The following is a 23,731-nucleotide window of genomic DNA, read 5'->3' on the forward strand; positions in this document are numbered from 1 at the left end:
GGATCCAGAGTTTGGAGATTCCCTATATCCTTGTTTATTAGGTCCATAATGATGCATTCCATAGCTTTGCATATCAGACTCGTTAGGCTAATAGGGCAATAGTTCCCACGGTCTGTAGTCGCTCCTCCTTTGTGGATAGGGATGACTGTAGCAGTGCACCATTCGGTAGGGACAAAGCCTGAGGTAAGGCTGTGACTGAACAGGGCACACAGGTGAGGTGCCAGTTCACTCTGTAGTTCATGAAGAACACAGCCAGGAATATTGTCAGGTCCCACAGAAACTGTATTCTTGGCCTTAGACAGTGCTGTTTTAACCTCTGCAGGAGTAATACTGGGTGCCTGCCAATCTACTGTTAATGTGATAGGTCCTTTGGGAGGGGAGAGAGGGGTAAAGTTGGCACTGAATCTGTCGGCCAGTATATTGGCAATATCTGTTGGCTTGGTATAGGAGGTACCATTGTGCAATAGCTCAGACCAAATCTGAGTATTGCCATGGAGATTCTTTACATAACTATAGAAGACCTTGTGGTTGTCTTTACTATCTGCTGCAATTATGTTTTCATAGCTAGCTTTAGAGGATTTGATGAGGGATCTCAACTTTTTGTTGAGGCTGATAAGGGAGTTTTTCCAGTCTTGGGACTTCACCTTATTCCACATCAGCTTCCTCCTTCTATTATAGAGTTTGTTTATGGCAGTGGACCACCAGATTGGCTTCCTATTTTTGGAGGAGAGTGTTTTGGCTCTATTGGGTATGGCGAGATCCATGCATTTATGTACATGTTCATACAGTGCATTGGTGTATGATTCGGTGGTCATGCAACTATTCTCCATTTGCATGGATGCTGTGAAGTTAGCCACCTCTGTTTTTAGGAGTCCAAAGTTAGCTTTGGGGAAGTTTTTCATGGTGGTTACCTTTGCGGGGTTGGGGGTGGGAGGGATGTGGATTTCCAAGGTGATTAGTTTGTGGTCGGATCTAACCAGGGAGGAGTTGACTATTGGTGCACAGCAATGGTTGTCCATGTTATTAATGACCAAGTCAAGGATATTGCTAACTCTAGTGGGGGTAAGAACGAGCTGGTCCAGGGCATTGGAATTAATGAATTCCAGGAAATGTTGGGCAAGTGTATTTGTGCAGGAGTAGTTTTCCCCGTTAATGGAGGGGCAGTTGAAGTCATCCAGTATGAGAGTGTTAAAGTCTCAAAGTCAGGAATCCCACTCGGCTTTCCTGAAAACATTGGAGAACATGAAGATCTCTCCAAACACCATTATATTGGGTGACTTCAACTACCCAAACATAGACTGGGAGCATTACTCAAGCCCCAGCACCTTAGCCCAAAGGTTCCTGGAATTTATAAACTCAAATGCTATAGAACAACTAGTCACCACTCCCACAAGAGGGGATAACTTACTAGACCTGATCATTGCCAACATGGGGACTCTATGCTCCATACCAGAAGTATATCCCTCATTGGTAAGATCAGACCATAAATTAATTTCATTGGATATCCACATCCCGACCCCACCCCCAGCCCAGAAAACCACAGTGAAAAACTTCTCAAAAGCGAACTTCACACTTCTCAAAACCGAAGTGGAATCCTTCAAGGCCCCAGGGCCAGTGGAAACTACGGCCCAAACTGCAGAATCCTATATAAACGCATTCTACGGACATCTCCAGGAATGCATGGATCATGCTATCCCAAACAAAATCAAGACCCAATCATCCAAAGGCAGGCGTCCAGTCTGGTGGACCCCAGCCATAAATAAACTGTACAACAGAAGGAGGAAGCTACTACACGATAGAGCAAAATCCCTAAAAGGGAAGGCATCTCTGATCAGTACTAGCAAAAAATTATGATCCCTCATAAATAAGTTCATAGGTTCATAGGTAGATACTAGGCTATCTGCCCTAGGGCATTTATAAGCCTAGCCAGAGTGTATTTGGCTTCCACCTCCCTATTAGATTAGCCTACTGTGCCTCTGTAAAGTAGGTCACAGAAGGTACCCTTTTAAGATTAGTTTACTGTGTCTCTGTCTAGCAGAGACACAGGAGAGATCCCAGGGGTGAATTTACGATTTCCCATCCACTCGTCCAAATTTCGCTTGTAGAGGGTCAGCGAGGGGCTATGTCTAACATGAATTGGGATTCTATTCCAGAGAGAGGGGAGCCTCTGGGAAATGAATCTGTCCTTCCAGCATGTCCTATTTATTTTTGTGCTGAGTTTAGGTCCCTGGAGCATGTAGCTCTAAGGGACTTGGATTTTTTGAGGTGGAGCATGTCCATTAATTCTGGGTTTGACATGGCTTTGTACATCAGGCATAGATTGCCTCTGAGTAGGCGGTAAGAAACTGAGTAGAGCTGGAGTTTCTTTAGTCGAGCTGCATAGGACATCTGTTTCTAGCCCATGATCCTCTTGGTGAGGTACTTTTGGGGTCTCTCCAGTTGCTGCAGGTGTCGGGTAAGGTACATCCCAAAAGGGGCATTGTATTCAATTATGGGCCTGATGAGTGACGAGTAGAGGGGCACAATGACCTCTCTTGATCTATATGCAAACCCTTTCGTGATAAGGTGGGCTATATAGAAGGTCTTTCTAACCACTTTGGCAATGTGATTATCAAAGGAGAGATTACTATCTACGTTGGTCCCCAAATCTCTAATTACTTCTTCCGTACTTAATGGATTACCACCTATGTGGTAATTTGTGTGCACCTTGTTTTTCCCAAAGGGGATGACTATGCACTTTTTAGCATTTATCTTGAGGCTGTGGCTCTGGAACCAAGCATCCATCTCTGTGAGACCCTTTTGGAGGATGCTTGTGTCAGCTGGAGATTCGATTATGGCCCCCAGTTTGCAGTCATCTGCGAACTTTGTCAGCCATAATCCCCCCGTGTTAGCCTGAACCTCAGAGAAGTATATACCAAACAAGAGAGGTCCCAGAACTGAGCCCTGTGGGATGCCACTTGTAAATGGTTTGGATTCGGACATGGCACCTGCGATTCTGACCATGTGGGTTCTATCCCTGAGCCAGTTTGCAACCTATCTTGTGATATAGGGGTTGATATTTAAGCTGGTAAGCTTATTTATGATGCCCAAGTGGGGTATTGTGTCGAAGGCTTTTGTGAGGTCCAGGTAGGCTGTGTGGACTACCTTGCCCTCATCTATGGCTTTGGTAACTGTTTCAAAGAAATCAACTAGGTTTAAGAGGCAAGATCTGCCCTTAACAAAGCTGAATTGGGTAGGGTCCAGTGTCTGGAGGCTCCCAATGTCTTTGTTTATGAGTTCCATGATAATACGCTTCATAGCTTTAGAGACCAGACTAGTCAGGCTTATGGGGCGATAGTTTCCGGGGTCCATTGTGGCACCACCTTTGTGGAGTGGGACCACTGTAGCTGTACACCATTCTTTGGGTACATATCCTGTAGTAAGGCTAAGTTTGAACAGTGACTTAATGTGAGGGGTCAGATCTTCTTGGAGCTCATGTAAGACACAGCCTGGGACACCGTCCGGTCCCATAGATGCTGTGTTTTTTGCTTTGGAGAGGGCAGCTTTCACCTGTGCATCTGTGATGTCAGGGAGGTTACATTCAGTTGGGATAGGCGTTTGCTCCTTTGGGGGGAAGGGGGGGAGAAGTTTGCGCTGAATCTGTCTGCCAGGATGTTGGCTATGTCTGTAGGTTCAGTATATTTTGTACCGTTATGCAACAATTCAGAGCATATCTGGGAGTTTCCGCCCATGTTTCTGACATAACTAAAGAAGGCCTTGAGATTATCTTTAGTGTCTAGGGCAATTTTTCTTTCGAAACTGGCCTTTGATGATTTTATGAGGGATTGACGTTTCGTGCTAATACTGATCAGAGATGCCTTCCCTTTTTGGGATTTTGCTCTGTCATGTAGTAGCTTCCTCCTGTTGTATGGCTTATTTATGGCCGGGGTCCACCAGACCGGTCTCCTGTTTTGGAGGAGTGAGTCTTGGTTTTATTTGGGATAGCACAATCCATGCATTCCTGCAGGTGCTCATAGAATACATTTGTAAAGGATTCTGCAGATTGGGCTGTATTATCCTCTGGCCCAGGGGCTTTGAAGGATTCCACCTCAGTCTTGAGAAGTGCAAAGTTGGCTTTTGAGAAATTCTTTACAGTGATTTCCTTGGCTGGGGGTGGGGACGGGATATGGATGCCCAGGGAAATTTGTTTATGGTCTGATCTTACCAATGAAGGGTTTACCTCTGATGTGGAACATAGAGTCCCCATGTTGGTGATGACCAGGTCCAATATGTTGTTCCCTCTTGTGGGAGTGGTGACCAGTTGTTCCATTGCGTTAGAGTTTATAAATTCAAGGAACTGTTGGGCGAGGGTGTTTGGGCTTGAGTAGTTTTCCCAGTCAATGTTTGGGTAGTTGAAGTCACCCAATAACATAGTGTTTGGAGAGACCTTCATATTCTCCAGTGTTGTCAGGAATGCCAAATGGGGTTCCTGTAATAGGGAGGGTGTTCTGTAGCAGGCTACAAACTGAAAGGCAGTTTTGCCTGCTGTTAGTTGCACATGGATGGTTTCCGATGCTTCATGCAGTGCCACTAACCTGGAGGTGTAGGTATCTTTGATGAATATAGATACTCCCCCTCCTTTTGTGCTTCGGTCCAAGTTTTGGGGCCAAAACACATGGTATGAGTTATAACCTGGTAGTGTTGGGGTGCTCTCAGGAGCCTTGAACTAGGTTTCTGTTACTGCACAGACATCGATTTTCTCCATACTGAGGAGAGTCTCGAGTGTGTGCATCTTGAGGTTTAGACTTCTGGCATTGAGTAGCATTACCTTTAGTTTTTTTATCTTTGGGTTGTCTATGGAGGTGGGTTTGTCCTTTGAGCCTTGCCTAAAAAAGGCACTATGGGGGTGGCAAGAGCCTTGGCCAGTATACGAAAGCCTAAGGGTGACAGGTGCAAGCCGTCCCTAGCAAAGCAACGTGGCTTGTCGAGCATGTCATCCCAGGCTGACAGACACTGGATCCCCTTTGAATGACACCAATACTTTAGCCAATTGTTGAAACTGATCATTTTGTCTTTATACTGTGGCATCATTCTTGGTGAGGGCAAGATGCTACTCAAGGTCAGGGACATACCAGCTTGGACTACATGGTCAGAGAGCTCCTCTATGTCTCTTTTCATGTAGTCCAAGGAGGTACGTCTCAGGTCATTCACACCAGCATGGACAATGACGGAGTCATACTTGTACTTGCTTTGGAGTGACCTGAGTGCTTGCATTATGTGGTGGATCCTGGCACCCGACAGGCAGCTTACAGTGACCTTTTCCTTGTTCAGTCTGGTGAGTGGGACGGCAGTGTGCCGGACAATAGACTCCCCTATAACAGGTGTATTTGGTGTGTTGTTTGGCCTTATAGGCTGTGACTGTGAGGCACACTGATTTTGTGAGATATGTGATTTGTGGGTATTGTTGAGGGGTGGCTGTTGCTTGGATATCTGCTTAGGAGGTCTTTGCTGTTTAGGCAGATTTTTATTTAGAGCCTCCGAGTATGTTTTTGTGTGTTTATGTGTTGGGTGCGTTATGTTGGGCTAAAATTCTGGAGGTGTGCACATCCTTTATGAATTTGGAAACACCACCTCCTTTGGAGCTTCAGTCCAAGTTCTGGGACCGAAAGGTGTGGAATGAGTTATAGCCTGGTAGTGCAAGGGTGCTTTCTGCTGCCTTGAACCAGGTCTCTGTTACAGCACAAATGTCGATGTTCACCATTTTAAGGAGTGCTTCAAGCAAGTGCATTTTGAAATTTAGACTTCTAGCATTGAACAGCATGACCCTCAGATTGCATTTGTTTGTAGTTGTTATGGTGGTAATTTGGTCTTTTGAACACCGCCTAAAAAAGGCACTATAGGGGTGGTAAGAGCCTTGGGTACTATCCGAAAGCCCAGGGATGACAGATGCAGGCCATCTCTGACAAAGCATCGAGGTATGTCAATCATGTCATCCCAGGCAGACAGATAATGGATCACCTTAGAATGACACCAGAAGCTTAACCAGTTGTTGAAATCAATAATTTTCTGCTTGTACTGTGGTATCATTCTGGGTTATGGCAGGATGCTGCTCAGGGCTAGGTCATACCCGGTTGTGCTACATAATCCGAGAGCTCCTCCATGTCTCTTTTCATGTAGTCCAGGGAGGTATGTCTCGGGTCATTCACACCCACATGTACAATGACAGAGTCACATTTGTACCTGTTGTTGAGGGACCTGAGTGCATGCGTTATGTGGCAGATCCTGGCACCTGACAGGCAGCTGACTGTTACTTTCTCCTTATTCAACCTAGTGAGTGGGACATCAGTGTGCCTCGCTATCGAGTCACCTATGACTAGCATGTTGGGCATGCTGTTTTACCTTAGGGACTTTGGGTGAGTGGCACACTGTTTAGGAGAGTTGTGTGTCTCATGATTAGTGTTGTGTTGTGGTGGTCGAGTGCATTTCTGCCTTGGAGGTCTCTGCTGTATGGATAGATTTTTATTGAGAGCCTCCATAAAGGTGGATGTGTGGTTTGTGTTTTTATGTGAAGCAGTGCTGGTGTGTGTTCTGGAGGATTGTGTGTTCCATGTGGTGTGGTGCAAGTGTTGACCTTCTCCTCTTGACCAGCCATTCCGGTCTTGGCTGGAGAGTGCATGGCTTCCAATTTGGATATAAAAGTGCATCACTTGCAAGTCTGAGTGTTGGGAGGTAAGAGGAGAGGGTTGCCTGTGTACATGAGACAGTTGCTACATTGCCTCAGGATGCCCAAGTTCACCAGGTTAATAGGAGAAAGCACAGGGAGCTGACCTTTAGACATTCCTGGAGGGGTGGACAATAATAATAAGCACTGGAGCTGTTTTCTTGTAGAACGTTTAGTGCTGGTAGCACTTTTTTGTGTTACAATAATTGCTACAAGAAGTCTGGTAAAGTACTAGACTAATAGGCTAGTAAAAGTGCAGTAGAGGAGAGAACTAGCAGATCTAAGGGAAAAGTTGAAGAGCAGACATTGGCACTGCTCAGAAGCTTACAAACAGTCCTGGATACAGCAAACCTGTATCTAGACTAGACTAGTTACAGGAAAGGTGGGAAACAAGCACAAACGTGGGCTTTTAAACCAGAAAGTTGAAATAGATGGAAAGACTGCCCAAATGGCCAATAAACTACAATTTCTGGGCCAGAAACCACTCCTTTTGTGGTAGATACGCAAACTAGTGCTTACTACTCCCACTGATAAGCTAGAAGGCTGCCCTTTGACACAGAAAGGCTTGGGGGGCTCAGAAGCTTTCACGCAGTCCTGAATACAGCAAATCTGTATTTGGACTAGACTAGTTACAGGAAAGGTGGGAAACAAGCTCAAATGCAGGATTTTAAATCAGAAAGTTGAAAGAGATGGCAAAACTGCCCAAATGGCCAATAAACTACAATTTCTGGGCCAGAAACCACTCTTGTGGTAGATAGGCTACCTAGTGCTTACCACTCCCACTGATAAGCTAGAAGGCTTCCCTCCAACACAGAAAGGCTTGGGGGGCTCAGAAGCTTACAAACAATCCTAGATACCCCAAATCTGTATCTGGACTAAACTAGTTACAGGAAAGGTGGGAAAGAAGCGCAAATGCAGACTTTTAAACCAGAAAGTTGAAAGAGATGGAAAAACTGCCCAAATGGCCAATAAACTACAATTTCTTTGTGAGAAACCACTCCTGTGGTAGATAGGCTACCTAGTGCTTATCACTCCCACTGATAAGCTAGAAGGTTTCTCTCCAAAACAGAACGGCTTGGGGGCTCAGAAGCTTACAAACAGTCCTGGATACAGAAAATCTGTATCTGGACTAGACTAGTTACAGGTAAGGTGGGAAACAAGCACAAATGCGGGCTTTTAAAGCCTGAAAGTTGAAAGAGATGGAAAAACTGCCCAAATGACAATTAAACTACAATTTCTGGGCCAGAAACCACTCCTGTGTTAGATAGGCTACCTAGTGCTTACCACTCCCACTGATAAGCTAGAAAACACAGAAAGGCTTGGGAGGCTCAGAAGCTTACAAACATTCCTGGATATAGCAAATCTGTATGTGGACTAGACTAGTTACAGGAAAGGCAGGAAACAAGCTTAGAATTCTCTTTTTTTGTGTGTGTATATAATGTGTATATATAATGTGCATATATATATATATATATATATATATATATATATATATATATATATATATATATATATATATATATATATTTATAACATGTTTCTTAGCCTTGCTGTCTACATTATTGTTTCTATACCTCTTAATTGGTCATTTTTGTGTGTGAACTGCTGTTTTTATTTACAAAGAATGGAGGGGCACTTGCAGCATGGTTGGAATGTTTCTGTCTTCAGAAGATTTTGCCCCACTACCACTTTTCCCAGTCCTGGAACCAATGCCTGGTCTAGGAATGGGCAATATTTGTTATCCTGGGGCCTGAGCACCCAATCTTCATTTTTGGCATGTCATTTTCTATGATATGTAAAATCTAGATAATTTATATATTGATCTTATCTTTGTGAGATTTTGTGAAAACAGGACTGACCACTTGAGAACACTGAGCAAGGCCCGACGATGATGGCACCTTCATCAGTTTTACTTTTCTTTTCATGCTCATTTTCTCTCTCCATCAGGATCCCTGGTTTCATCTTTCCATTAGGCTTGATGACTTGGTTTAACAGATGTGGAGTATATGCCAGTGGCATGGAGAAAAAGATGGCAAAGCCAGTTACTGCTCATATTTCCTGAGGGAGGCCTGGGGGCCTTTACTTTTGGATGGGGGAGAACTGAAGCATCAGCACTCACTCCAAAGGCACATCATAGTGATACATTTTCTACTTCTTATAATGGTCCCCATCACTGGAGCATGAACCCAGCCTGCTGTTGTACACGTACTATAATGGCCGCTAATCCTATGAAGGATGCCTGGGAACAGAGCCTTGTGTTAAGATACATAATTGAATAAAGGTTACTCATGCCATGTGGAAAGTTATATCTATGAATAAAGGGTACCGGTGCCATGTTATAAGCTGAAACATATAATAAAGGGTACCAGTGCCATGTGGTGAGGGTTAACATGAAATAAAGGGTACCAGTGCCATGCAGTGAGCTTTAACATGGAATAAAGAGTATCAGTGCCATTTGGTATGCTTTAAAATGGAATAAAGGGTACCAGTGCCATGTGGTAAGCTTTAATATGGAATAAAGGATACCTGTGCCATATGATAAGCTTTAACATAGAATAAAGGGTACCAGTGCCATGTGGTGAGCTTTAACATGGAATAAAGGGTACCAGTGCCATGTGGTAAGCTTTAACATGGAATAAAGGATACCAGTGTCATGTGATAAAATTTAACATGGAATAAAGGGTACCAGTGTGATATGGTGTGCTTTAGCATAGAATAAAGGGTGCCAGTGCCATGTGGTGAACTTTAACATGGAATAAAGGGTACCGGTGCCAAGTGGTAAGCCTCAGCATTGAATAAAGTGTACCAATGCCATGTGGTGAGCATTAACATGGAATAAAGTGTACCAATGCCATGTGGTGAACTTTAACATGAAATAAAGGGTATCAGTGCCATGTGGTAAGCTTTAACATGGAATAATGGGTACCAGTGCCATGTGATATGCTGCAACATAAAATAAAGAGTATTTGTGCCATGTAGTAAACCACAACATTGAAAATTGGTACTGTTATCACATGGTAAGCTACAACTTTGAATAAAAGGTACCTGTGCTACTCTCTAAACAACTTAATCAAACAAAGGGTACCAATGACATGCAGTAACCTACAACACTGAGTAAAGGATACTAGTGCAATATACTCAGCTACAATGCCGTACAAAGGCCAGATGCAATGCCATGGAGAGTGGGCTTGTCTGTACTCACGGTAGAGCATACTAAATAAAACAAAACATTCCTGTTCACCTTCAAAAATACAGTACACAAATGTTCATGCTGTTCTTGTTTTAGAACCATAAAAACAAAGTGATTTACAAAATTAAGTATTCTTAAGAAAAGTTATTACCTGATTGTAATAATCTGCCCAAAGTTCAGGTCCAGGTTGTTAACTTGAGCAATGAAAATGGCTGCCAGGGCTTCATATAACGCAGTACCATCCATGTTTATGGTTGCACCCACTGGAAGCACAAATCTAGTCACACGTTTGTCCACACCATTGTTCTCTTCCAGGCACTTGAATGTGATGGGCAGTGTGGCAGAGCTGTGGGAAGTGGAATGATTCTGTTAGTTATCTGTGAAACATTTAGCAGGGGTTGGTAAAGCAGAGTGAAACATTTCAGAACAAGTAGTCATAGTCGTAATAATTAGTCATGATAGGATTTAGCACATCCAAGCTGATTTTACGGGAGCAATCAGTAGAAGATTTTACTTACATTTTACAAACTTTGTTATCTAAAATTTATTACATGATTCATAAACATCAAGTTCCATTTCACCATGAAGTAGAAAATATGAGGGAATACTGTTTGTTGTGGAACAATAGTTCCAAAGCTGCAGATGCATATTCATGTATGTGTGTTTGTATTGTCTGTGTGTGTGTGTGTGTGTGTGTGTGTGTGTGTGTATATACACTCCACTCTTGCTCTTCTAATTTATTTGGATATGTGACTACGCTGCAACTGAAAATAAATGTATCAATGTTCTAAAATTATCTTCATATTAAAGAAATGTAAGAAACTGTTTAAAACCTGTTGGGCTGCATGATTCCTAATGCTGACATGCTGTTGCTGTGTCTTATTAACCTGTGACTATTCAGTCTGTGTCATCATAATATATGTATATGACTTGCTACTGACTCTGTCTATGTGTATGTGTGTGTGTGTGTGTGTGTGTGTGTGTGTGTGTGTGTGTGTGTGTGTGTATGTAATTAAAAATTTTGTTTATTGAACTATGATATGAATAAGATGTGAATGTTCAAAAAAGTTATGATCTCTCAGTAATCTCTATTTAGTGACAACCTCTGATGTTTTCCCAAGATGGTAAATGCTTGAATGTAAGTTTAAAAATAATGAACTCTATTTCATTTGTTAGGGTTTGTTTCCCTTGCATATTTATTCCTTATAGAAAAGAGTATTTATGTCAACCAACACACACACACACACACACACACACACACACACACACACACACACACACACACACACATGCCCACATACACACATGCACACACACACACACACACACACACACACACACACACACACACACACACACACACACACACACACACACACACACACACACACACACACACACACACCCCACACACACATGCACACACATACACACATGCACACACACACACACACACACACACACACACACACACACACACACACACACACACACACATTAATAACATGTTACATAGGGGTTGACCTTCAGAAACAAAGGAAATGGCCTGTTTTGTACTTTGAGGTCTTCTTGTCGTAACTATTTTGTCATATATAACTGAATGTCTTAGCTGACATTTTAAACAAATACATTTGAGTACACTGCAGAGAGACATAGGGTAAAAAATGAACTTTCTTTACTTGCATATCACCATAATTAATTTCTCAAATAGGAGTCATGGCAGATTTATTTTAAAGACCCCATTATGAAGACTTACAAGTGACAGAAATGGGTACAATGCTAAAGATTTTCTCATAAAAATATGCTTCATGAATTCTGAGCTGAGATAACTGTGTCAGCAAGGGTAGAGAATATTTTTGTGCTGGATCTAGAGCTGGCATTCTTTGTTGCAATACACAGATCAATGTTTGATAAAAATACGTATTACCTAGGACTGTTTCTGGTTATTAAAAGATAAAACAGACTCAATGAATTTTTAAGCTAATCTCTACTGTTTCATTACAAAGACTGCATCTGTTCTGGTCTTTGCTTTTTCTTACCTGTTGTCCTGACACTTTTTTGCTTTTTACTCATTATCCACATGCCATGAACCTTGAACTTAAGCCACTATAGCAACTGAAGACTTGTTGTCTGGAACAATAACCCACCTGGGAAAACTACCACTCTCATTTTTTGAATGGTCTGGGATTGTCTGTTTTTCTTCTCTACTTGACTATAAAGATGCTTGCTGTGTTTATGTTTCATTGTAGGCTTTGGTTAGTTATTTCTATATCTCTTTTTAAAATATTTTCTATATTCTAGCATTAGAAAGTAGATATGTTAGCTTGTGATTTAGGCTTTATCTGCTGTTGTTTATTTATTTATTTGATAGCTGCATGAATATGTTGGTCTAAGATCCTTTTCATCCTAAACTTGGGAAAAAAGCAATGAATTAAATAAAATGGTGAAACAAGAGTAATGCTCCCTACTGTAAGACTGACACTTAAATGTCAGACATCATAAGATTGAAACCAAAAAAAAAAAAAAAAAAAAAAGGCAAAAGAATGAAACTCATCTTAAAACAGTTAAAATGAATCAGTAACATCTTCACTGGTGCAAGCTCCCTGAGCTCCCTTTGTAGGTATACCTTCTTCCATGTCCCACCATATTTAGGGCATTGGGGTCGGCATAATGGTTAAGGTGTTTACCTCACAAGCACAAGGTACAGAGTTTGAGTCTAACCTTTGGTCACTATCTAGTTAATGGCTAGGTGTGCAATAATCTGCAGATTGATTGCATAGTATGAACCTATAACAAGATTCTAAATCCCAAGCTGTACAACCTTTGGGACATGAAATCCAGTCTTAAATTAATGATAATATCTTTGTATGGCAGAATAAGTTCTGCTATTTTGAATTTGAAATATATATTCGGGGAGGTATAGGACCAGAGCCCCATATGGGGGTGCAAAGAACTTGCCACCTTCGAAACCATTACATTTTTATTAGCATTTGCTGTGTTACACAATCATAATTTGTATTTGCTTTCTGTACACATTCAGTCTTATTTCAGGACCCTGAATGGGAGGCACATAAAGGAACAATAAAACACCATGAGCTTGCACCAGAGCCTGATGATAGCAATAGTTACAGAAGCCTGAGATACCCTCTTCCCAAAGTGTGCATTTATCCTTTTCTGTAGAGTATACCTACCTAATGACTTTCCAAACCTGCGCACACATTCATACTTGTATGTTATTACATTTCAGGCATCTGTCAAAGATCAGAATAGCCACATTTGTGCTGGATAAAACGTTGGCTAACTGCCATCTCCAAAAACTGCTCATATGTGTATTAAGCACTGCAGTAGCAGAATATTTTCCAATGAATAGACTAGACCTCTCATTGGAATGGCCTGGGGAGTTGAATAGACTCTTCTCACCTTCATGTACCTTTTTAAGCAGATCAAAGTAATGGTCATTGATCTCTGAAGGTATCAATAAGATGTAAGTGGCACTCACCAATGCCAGTAACCTAAATAAAAAGATAAGTAATTATTAGAAGCTTATCTTGCATTTTAAGGAACTGGGAGAATGTGATGTCACAGAGACACAGTCCAATGACCTGTCCTACATTCTATAAATACCTGGCTATAATGCTTTCCTGTTAGCTTGGACCACTGAGCACAGTGATGATGTATCCATTTTTATAGTCAATGTTTCAAAAAACAGGGTTATCGAAACAAAATATGGACGTGAAGAGCTCCACCTGCAGCTTACAATAAATAATGCAAACCACAATTTTGTTTTCATCAGTATTACCTGTAGAACATGCCTACTTCCTTGATAAACCTACAACCTTACACATAATACAAAATACATTTCCGCTTGATAACCTAAATTGTCCTTATCTTGAATGGAAAATCTATGGCTTTGTCAATAACTGTGAAGAAAACTAGAACACGTCATAAACATTAATAATCTGAAATGGATGGTAAAGACACCAGCAAAGGCAGAAACATATTGTATATCATCTTGAAAATTATCCATGTCAGATGTGTTAAATTAAATATTGTTTCATCCCCTTTTCACATTGAGTACAAGGCCACAATGACCCTCATGCAGAACAAATTAATCAAGTATGAAGCCACCTTTAATGATTTTCCAAATGTCTACTATGGTGGCCTGAAAAATAATTTTGTGTCAATTAACATGTACCATATATTAGAACCCCCCCCCCCATAAGTGAATACTGTGAACAACCCTCATGAATAGTTAAAAAAACTCCATTTAAATATTCATCCATGAAAGACATACTGTATGCATAGTGGAAAATTTTGCAATAAACCCTAATGGTGGAGCTACAATAAAGCCTTCAAAATTTACCCAACCCAATACAACAAGGCTAAAGGCTAAGTCCATCCAAAAAGAACTCATGAAAAAAATCAAAGAAGCAAAGCTTCATTCAAGGTAACACTTGTCATTAAGTCAGGTGACAGCCAATAAGGCTTCCTACAAGCATATTTGAAAATGAAGGATAGGAAGCAAAACTGCTTTATATATAGCAGAATGGTATCACCATAACAGCGCTAACACCAGCATGCATATTTAGAGTAAATTTCAGGTGAAAAAGAGGTACCTATCTACTGCTCCTTCTTACAACATGATGTGACCCGAGGTCTTGGATATGGGTACCCGTTTCAAAAAAGGTTTTGAAATACTTGGGTGTTATATTTTTTCCAGCTATGTTTTTTTCCAGTAAAACATAATTCATTTTCTGAAGAAGTTCTTAGTATAAATAAATAAAGAACAAAAGTGCCTATTGGTAATGGTTCTATAGCTTTTTGAGTGTAATTGTCTTGGTTGCTGTGCTGCATTGGTTTTCATAGTTTGTATTCAGCAGAATGGCATGCCTGTCATGTGAGTCTACATCCCAAGAGGTCAATTTGGATTATTCAATATAATCCGTAGGAGAGGATTTCGGTTCTACGACACAGAAGTTAACTGGAGTGGTACCTGAGCTTTGTGGCTTGTTAGAAAACCTCAGAGGAAGTAAGTCCACAGCAAACATCAAAACTAATAGAGAAGAAAACAGGTGCAGTTCTCCATGTCTTGTGTCCTGGCACAGATGTACAAAGTTCTGGAAGAAAAACCAGCTTGAACGTTCAAGTGGCAGTTGTTCCTGGTACCAGTATGGACACTGGGGGCTTAATTAGTGATGTTTAAAATCCATTTTTACACGTGGACAATGTTTGGTCATTTAACCGCAACATGGATTCAGATGGTGTTTGTAATGTTGAGCCTGGTGAGCCTGACTTTGGCAAAGGTAATATTTTTAAATTAGAAAAGCTAATTTCCACTCATTCTATGCATCATTATACCCTATTCTGAACCAATTCCAAAACCACTATATGATCCTAGGTGGTGATTGGAACTCATATCAGAATCCAGAACAGGACAGATCAAGTTTAACTCTACCACATAACAAACAAGCATCGCTAGCTTTAAATGAACTTTACAAACTATATGATCCCTTTAAATATGGTGATAGTCCAAATAATCCTAGTAAATTTACGTTCTACTCCAACTGTCATAAAATGTGGTCGAGAATAGATTTCTTTTTAATCTCTGAAACACTCATCACCTTAGATCCAAAATTGCTTATACATGCTAGATACCTCTCAGACCACTCCAAAATTACTCTAAATATTAATGGAAACCCCAAAAACTCTATAATAAAAAGAGGTTACAATTGGTCCCTGAACCCCAATCTTCTAAACAAAAAAGGAGTTAATTGATGAAATGAAATTAAAGCCATTCTTAAGTCAACCCTATCAAACATTCCGAATTCTCAAGTACCTCTGGATATTGAATGGGTGGCAACCAAAGCGATAATTAGGGGAACTTGTATTAAAAAAGCAGCTTACTATAAAAAAATTCAACTTTAAGAGAAACAGGATTTGGAGACCAAAATACAACTACTTGAACACGATCTAGTAACTAATTTTAATACTCAAACAGAAACAGAAATCTTCAAACTCCAAAAGGATCTTTACCTTTTACATAATAATAAACTATCATTTTATGAAACTAAAATGCTAGCTAACTATGCTAATGAAGTCCAAACTCCTTCCCGAGTACTAGCCAGAATTATAAACCAAACCAAATCCACCTCTCAAATATCTGAAATACTCTATCAGGACAAACACCTTACTAAAAATGAAGACATTATTAAAGCATTCAAACTAATATACACACAAACCTATGGAGAACAAAGAACTCTATCTTCAAAAGATGATAGATCATGCTTTTTCCAAAGTATCAAGTTCCTGAAATTAGATCCAAATCAACAAGAGAAATTAAGTGAACCCATCTCTATTGAAGAAATAACCTCAACAATGCAACAAATGAAATTACATAAAGCCCCTGGCCCAGATGGTCTCACTACAGAATTTTATAAAACCTTTTACCCCATCGTAGCTGAAATCCTATTTCATATACTGAACTATATAATAAATAATGAAATCTTTGGTATACACTTTAACGCATCCAAAACAATTTTTATACTTAAAGAAAAAGCAGACCCTAAAAACCCAGATAGCCATAGACCCATATCACTATTAAATATTGACACTAAGATATTATCATCCATACTAGCAAACAGACTGAAAAATATAATGGATAAAATTATTTCCCCCGAACAGTCGGGCTTTACATTAACTAGACAAACGAGCGATAATACATTAACACTTAATACATTAATCTCATATGCTAATCAAAATAATCTAAATTTATATGCACTTATCATTGATGCTAATGAAGCCTTTAGAATTTTTATTCCAAACCTTACCTTACTTCAATATACCCCAAAAATGTATTAAAACCCTACAAATATTATACAAGAATCCCTATACATCTTTATACATTAACAAAACCTGCTCAAATAGGATTTTGATTAAAAATGGAACCCGTCAAGGTTGCCCTTTATCTCCCTTACTTTTTAACTTATACCTGGAGCCTCTTTTCCTAAATATAAAACAAAATACATACCGTAACCCCCCAATAATCTACAACACCAAAATCTTCCTATCGGCTTTTGCTGATGACCTGAATATTTATTGTACCACACCAATCTCGGACGTCAATAAAATTTTATCCACTATTGAACACTTTTCGATGATATCGAATTACAAATTAAACCTCAAAAAATACCTAGCATTTTCCCCTTAAAACTCCTAAATCATTCTCTCTTTTACCACTAATAGGGAAATTAAAAACTGAAGAAGTAATTAACTACTTAGGTATCACATTCTCTACAAACAACAAGGATTTCTACTCAAACAACATAAAACAAAAATAGCTAGATATTTCACTAGACCTTAATAGATGGAAAAATTTAAAGTTACCATTTTTAGCCAAAGTTCCCGTAATTAAAATGAATGTCCTACCCAGATTACTATATATATTCATGAATTCCCAGATAACCATACCCAATAACCTTTTTAAGCAAATACACACCGAGCTTGCAAAATTCATTTGGGAACCTAAAAAAAAACAGAATCTCGTATGACAAACTAACAATCCCCAAAAATAAAGGTGGCCTAGACCTTCCAAACTTTGAGACATACTATTTAATCATAAATACCAATAGAGTTTTACATATAGCTGAATGCAACCCAAAAGACAATGCTTGGTACCCAAACTGGATAAGAATATACCATAACCATATTAAAAGCCTAGACATCAATCCCAAAACATTACCATTTCTAAATACCAGTTTAATGAAATCTTGTAACTTAATAGAACCCCTCAAACACTCCATTATACTAACACAAAACTCTTCAAATCTCTAAACCTTTTACAAGCTATGATGACATTACAACCCTTACATAAAAGCCCTAATCTTAAAATAAATAACCAAACTCTAAACCTAAACCAATTCCCTTGTCTATTAAATACAACAATCCAAGACATATATCCATATTTAAATTGCCCTGTGCAAGAATTAAGGAACCAATTGAACCTCCCCAAATCATACTTACTGATCCTGAGACAGACTAAAGAATTATGTATCAGCTATCTACACAGCTCCAACATAAACAATGAAGATATAGCAACTTGTAATTTACTTTGGAAGACTATCCTCTCAACAAAAAAATGTACTACATTCACATATAAAATGGTCAAAGACATTAAATTCAAGGATTATATCCTCATTTCTGAATATTGGAGAAAAAACCTCTCTCACACTGACAACCATCAATTGATTCAGGCAATTAACCTAACAATAAAATCTATATCCCTTCAGAAATTAGCTTTTACTCAACTCATGATCTATAACAACTCATATTTCACTCCTGCTATTCTACATAAATTTAACCCTATGAAATCCCCACTATGTTTACACTGTAAAGACCAAATGGCCGACATAATCCACCTTTTCTGGAGCTGTAAATGTGTATTTAAACTTTGAAATTCGCTTAAATTTCATTTACAAAAAACGGGCTACCAAACAACCACACTCACTTTGGAATTTACTCTACTACATATCCTTCCAAATAATATCTCCCCAAAACAAGCAATTACCCTAATTAATATCTTTCTTTTAATGAAACTCTATATAGCGACCAACTGGCTTAACTCAACTAATAACTTCTGGGAGAACTTCAGATTAATGGCGATCAAACATCTATTAGCCCAAAAAAATAATAATTAATAAAAGGGACAAAAATATAAAATTTAGGAAGTTATGGGAAGAAATCTATAATATTATTCTTGCATAAACTACAATAATGCTCATACTTTATTATGACTAAGAACTTCTATACAACATCATATATCCCTAACACCTACAAGTGCTTTTCCTTTTCCTCTTTAATATTGTACTTATAACTCTTGAAAAACAACCCATTTCTTCCTCTTTGTTTTGCTATACTGAATTTTGAAAGCATCTATGTATATAGTGTAAATAGTATTGTTTGATTAATCAACCTCCTTTTGCATTTCTTTCAATGTATAACAATTGCTTAATATTCATATGTTCTTCCTGTGTGTGATATTTGTCATTTACTGCTCTGTTTTGATGTAAAGAATAAATAAAAATTATTGAAAAAAAAAAGAAAAGCTAATTTCCAAAATGAAAACATTGCAATATGAAGGACATTATCTCCAGGAATGCATTAAGAGAGAACAGATACCGTTCAGGTTATGTAGTAATACATTTCTGAATGCAGTCTCTACTGGGGATGATTTATTCAGATACTTGGTTTAGTTATTCAACAAAACAGGAGTTGAAATGTTGATGGTCTTAATCGGTGACTACTCTAAAAAAATCAAGATGCTTGAGAAGAAGATCACTTGTTTAAACGATAAGATTGTTAATGATGTTCATTTTGCACAATATAGTAATCTCTCTGAAAAAATGCAGCATTCTGGCATTGACTCTATAGTGAACCTCAGTGATAAAAATGCAGTGTTCTGGCATTGACTCTATAGTGAACGTTAGTGGTAAAAGTGCAGTGTTCTGGCATTGACTGTATAGTGACATTCAGTGGTAAAAGTGCAGTGTTCTGGCATTGACTCTATAGTGACCTTCAGTGGTAAAAGTGCAGTGTTCTGGCACTGACTCTATAGTGAACTTCAGTGGTAAAAGTGCAGTGCTCTGGCATTGACTCTATAGTGAACTTCAGTGGTAAAAGTGCAGTTTTCTGGCACTGACTCTATAGTGACCTTCAGTGGTAAGAGTGCAGTGTTGTGGAATTGACTGTATATACAACTAATGGACAATATCTAAAAGTTCACAGATTAGTGAAAGACCTTTGAACCCTTGTAGAAAAAGACCTTTCATTTGATACACATATAATGTCTTCTATCTGTAAAATATACACAGCTGTCCTTCATGGGGATAAGAGCCATGTCAGTGAGGTAATCCCCCATCTCAAAAAAAGTTATTATCAGACTAGTTATAGAATATTGCATCCTGTTCTGTGACCTACTAGCATGCAATCTGGTGCATTTGGAAAAGGCACAGACCTTCCTCATAAAGAGAATAAAAAGGGCTTCATGGTTTATCTTACAGTCAACATCTATCTTTCTCCTCTTTGCATCTTATTGCATTTGTACTGGAGACCTGTGGCTGACATACAAAGCGTTAAAGATGCCCTTACAATTTCAAACCCTTTGACTGGAATACTCACCTGGTGACCTGAACACAGGAGGACACTCAGCCTCAATAACAATGATCAACCATACAATGAAATCTCACAGACTCCCACAGCAAGGGAATAAACTCTCCATTTCAGTTAAATTGGTCCCCATCAATTGATACCTTCAATAAAGGCCTGCATGACTACATGGGGACTCATAAGCTCCTACATTTGATATGGGGCATCAGGCTACCCAATATCCAGTAGGCCTTGAGCTTTTGTAACTAAACCAATGAAAAGATGAGAAGTATGTATCTAAGCAGCGTTTAAATTGGCTAGTGATTTGATTACTCACTAAGAAAATATGGAGAGTGACAACAAGAGTGCGGCTGATGACATTAATGATCTTCTATGCCTCTCAACTGGACAGATTTTCACAGAATGGCCAGATTGTTGCCTCATATTTTTGGTCCATTTCTCAATAAAAATGTGGTTTTAGGGCAAATCATTGAGGACTGAAGTTAAAAAATAATGATATACATTTGAGATTCAGACTTCATACCCCTCAAAAAATTCACACTAATGCAAAACCTGTTGTTCTATCAACTTTCTAAGTTTGTAAGAGCAATATTTAAAAATTGTCCCTATTTTTGAGCCTTTGTTTCACCATTATTTATGGCTTTGTCCAGATTTCCGACCCTAAGATGTTGAGAGGTATGTCTTGTACCAATTCATGAAGACAGATCCAGGTAGTCTACTGCCATTTATGCAGCAGTATGTCATCAGTAATTATATTTATTACAGTTTTAGTAGTGTCCATTCCTAAATCCATACTGAGCTTCTGCCTCTAAGTCTTCAGGTAATAACAGCTGTAGTACTGTATCTGTTCCTGAATCTTTACTGGGCTTCTGGCCATAACTGTAAAGGTACTACAGTTCTAGTATCATAGATGCTCCTGAATCTATAGTACGCTTCTGCCCCTAAGTCTTCATGTACTTTCCATTACTGTAACTGTTCCAGTTCTAGTACAGTATCTGTTCCTGAATCTATACTGAGCTTCTGCCCCTAAATGTAAAGGTACTAGAGTTCTAGTACTGTATATTTTCCTGAATCTATACTGAGCTTCTGCTCCTAAGTCTTCAGGTACTACAGTTTTAGTACTGTACTTGTTCCTGAATCTATACTGAGCTTCTGCATGTAAATTTTCAGGTACTACAGTTCTAGTATTGTATCCATTGATAAATCTATACCAAGCTTCTGCCCTTTGGTCTTTGGGTACTAACAGTTCTATCAACATATATGTTCCTGAATCTATATTGAGCTTCTGCTCATAAATCTAAAGGTACTATGGTTCTAGTATCATAGATGTTCCTGAATCTATACTAAGCTTCTGTCCCTAAGTCTTCATGTACTACACTTCTATTACTGCAACTTTTCCTGAACTCATACTGAACTTCTATCCTTAATTCTTCAGCTGCTAACAGTTCTAGTACTGTATCTGTTGTTCCTGAATCTACACTAAGCTTCTGCCTCTAAATCTAAAGGTACTACAGTTCTAATACTGTATATGTTCCTGAATCTATACTGAGTTTCTGTCCCTAAATCTAAAGGTACTACAGTTCTAGTACTGCATCTGTTCCTGAATCTATACTGAGCTTCTTCCCCTAAATCTAAAGGTACTACAGTTCTAGTACTGCATATTTTCCTGTATCTATACTGAGCTTCTGTACCTAAAACTAAAGGTACTACAATTCTAGTACTGTACATGTTCCCGAATCTAAACTGTGCTTCTGCTCTTAAGTCTTCAGGTACTATAGTTTTAGTACTGTACCTGTTCCTGATTCTATACTGAGCTTCTACCCATAAATTTTCAGGTACTACAGTTCTAGTACTGTATCCATTGTTAAATCTATACTGAGCTTCTGCCCCTAAGTCTTCAGGTACTACTGTTTTAATACCGTATCTGTTCCTGAATCAATACTTGAGCTTCTGATGTAAGTCTTCAGGTACTACAGTTCTAGTACTTTATCCATTGCTAAATCCATACTGAGTTTCTGACCCTAATTCTTCAGGTACTACTGTACTTTGAATATTATTATAAGACATTCATCAAAAATATTAAGAGAAGTGGCAGCATGATTCATAAATGCCATTATTCAATACTATGATTTTGCTCTCTGATTAACTTTGATCTGTCTAGATTTGTGAAATTTGCAAGAAAGTTAGAGCTGTGTGTGGGAACAATATTAAATCAATGAAATAAGTTGATGAGTATGAGATCTAATATTTGTGGACCTGTTACTGGGGATGATAATAAAGTGCTCCTCTTCCCAGACCTCTGATATTATTACTAAAGGCAATTGCTAAGGCATGTATGGCTGATGGCTGATGGGTTTAACTGGCAGGAGTGACAGTAGATTACATGTGTATAGCCATTGCAGGTTATCTGCCACCAACATATGCATGTTACTTGCCTGTTTCTAGATATGGGAATATATGAGTAATGGATTGACAGGTTCAAATGTTTATAGGTGGTTACTTGGCATACTGCCCAGCGGAATGTTAAGGAGCCTAGTCCAAATTCACAGTTTCTCCAAAGCACTGTCTGGTTAAGTGACTTGCTCAAGTTCTCTCAACAGGTAAACAAAGGGTAAAGGAATCAATCCTTGTACTAAAGGAAGAATCTTGTTAACAGTTCATAGCCTTAATCCTCTGCTCTGCCAGGGTAAGGTTAAAGATAGAAACAACTGTTCTGGAAAACAAAATATGGCTTCCTAAACAACTGTTCTGGAAAACACAATATAGCTACCTTCAAGACTTTTGGTAAAGGTCACTATATTTGCGGTCACATACTTTGCATAAGTCTGTATGCCTTAGAATGTTCACTAGCAAGCTTGAGTCATCCATGTTCTTGCATGTTTTGCAGCATCAAAGAGGTACCTTTCAACATTTTTTTTCTTATCCCTAAGTTTGATGATTTTCCTCCAAAACAGCCTTGGATTCATCAAACCCTTTTTTACTGGATTTGTGTATACAACTTTTGGGTCCATTTTATTATATATCAGCACATGTAGTCTGATGCAGTGCTACCTGCTAAAGCAGTACACTGTCAAGCTCTCCTGCCATGACCTGCCTAAGGTATCAAACTGTACCTGCGATACCCTCATTTTCTACAGTAACTTATACATGTACACCTTATAAGACCACATTGCTATTATTTTCCTTTCAGAGGGGAAAAGGAATTGAGGCCAATAATATTGCCATCTCTTTCAGATGAGAATATTCTTAGAGCAACTGTTTGTAAATGTGTCTTTAAAGTTCAGCAGCATCACTTTCTCAATGAATTCTTAGAAACTTCTTCCTGAAATTACTTGTGGTGGACCCTTCCTTCTTTTAACATTAAAGAATGGATAGCAACAGAATTAGGAGGGAACTCCACTCTTACTTAATCTTTGTCCTGTTTTTGATAACCCAACTCAGGTTGTGCACAAACCTCATGAGGTAACTTCTTTAAATAGTTAAACTGTGCAAATCATTATTTGCAGTTTAATCTGACTTATGACTGTATATTGTACCACTACAATTTCCTTTGTTTGCATCTAATTCTTATACTGCCTGTCTGATTGTATCCAAGGCTGGGCCTGCAAATGTTCAATTTGTACAGTGTTCTATCAGGTAAACAAATATACATACATAAATACAGGCATACATACTCAAAT

The 23,731-nt window shown here is 39.0% G+C and overlaps 1 protein-coding gene across 2 annotated transcripts in view; it reads right to left on the bottom strand.

Annotated features, from left to right (window-relative positions):
• The window catches only part of SLC1A3 (solute carrier family 1 member 3), a 647,480-nt gene that overhangs the window by 55,815 nt on the left and 567,934 nt on the right, over positions 1-23,731 (bottom strand). For both annotated transcript variants that reach the window (XM_044069958.1, XM_044069960.1), the window contains exon 8: positions 10,042-10,236. In XM_044069958.1, coding sequence (XP_043925893.1) covers positions 10,042-10,236 — 195 coding nt within the window. The remainder of the gene's footprint in view (positions 1-10,041; positions 10,237-23,731) is intronic.

This window comes from Protopterus annectens, chromosome 1.part0 (assembly GCF_019279795.1).
Source record: "Protopterus annectens isolate FY-2018-M chromosome 1.part0, PAN1.0, whole genome shotgun sequence".
Taxonomy (NCBI): Eukaryota; Metazoa; Chordata; order Ceratodontiformes; family Protopteridae; genus Protopterus; species Protopterus annectens.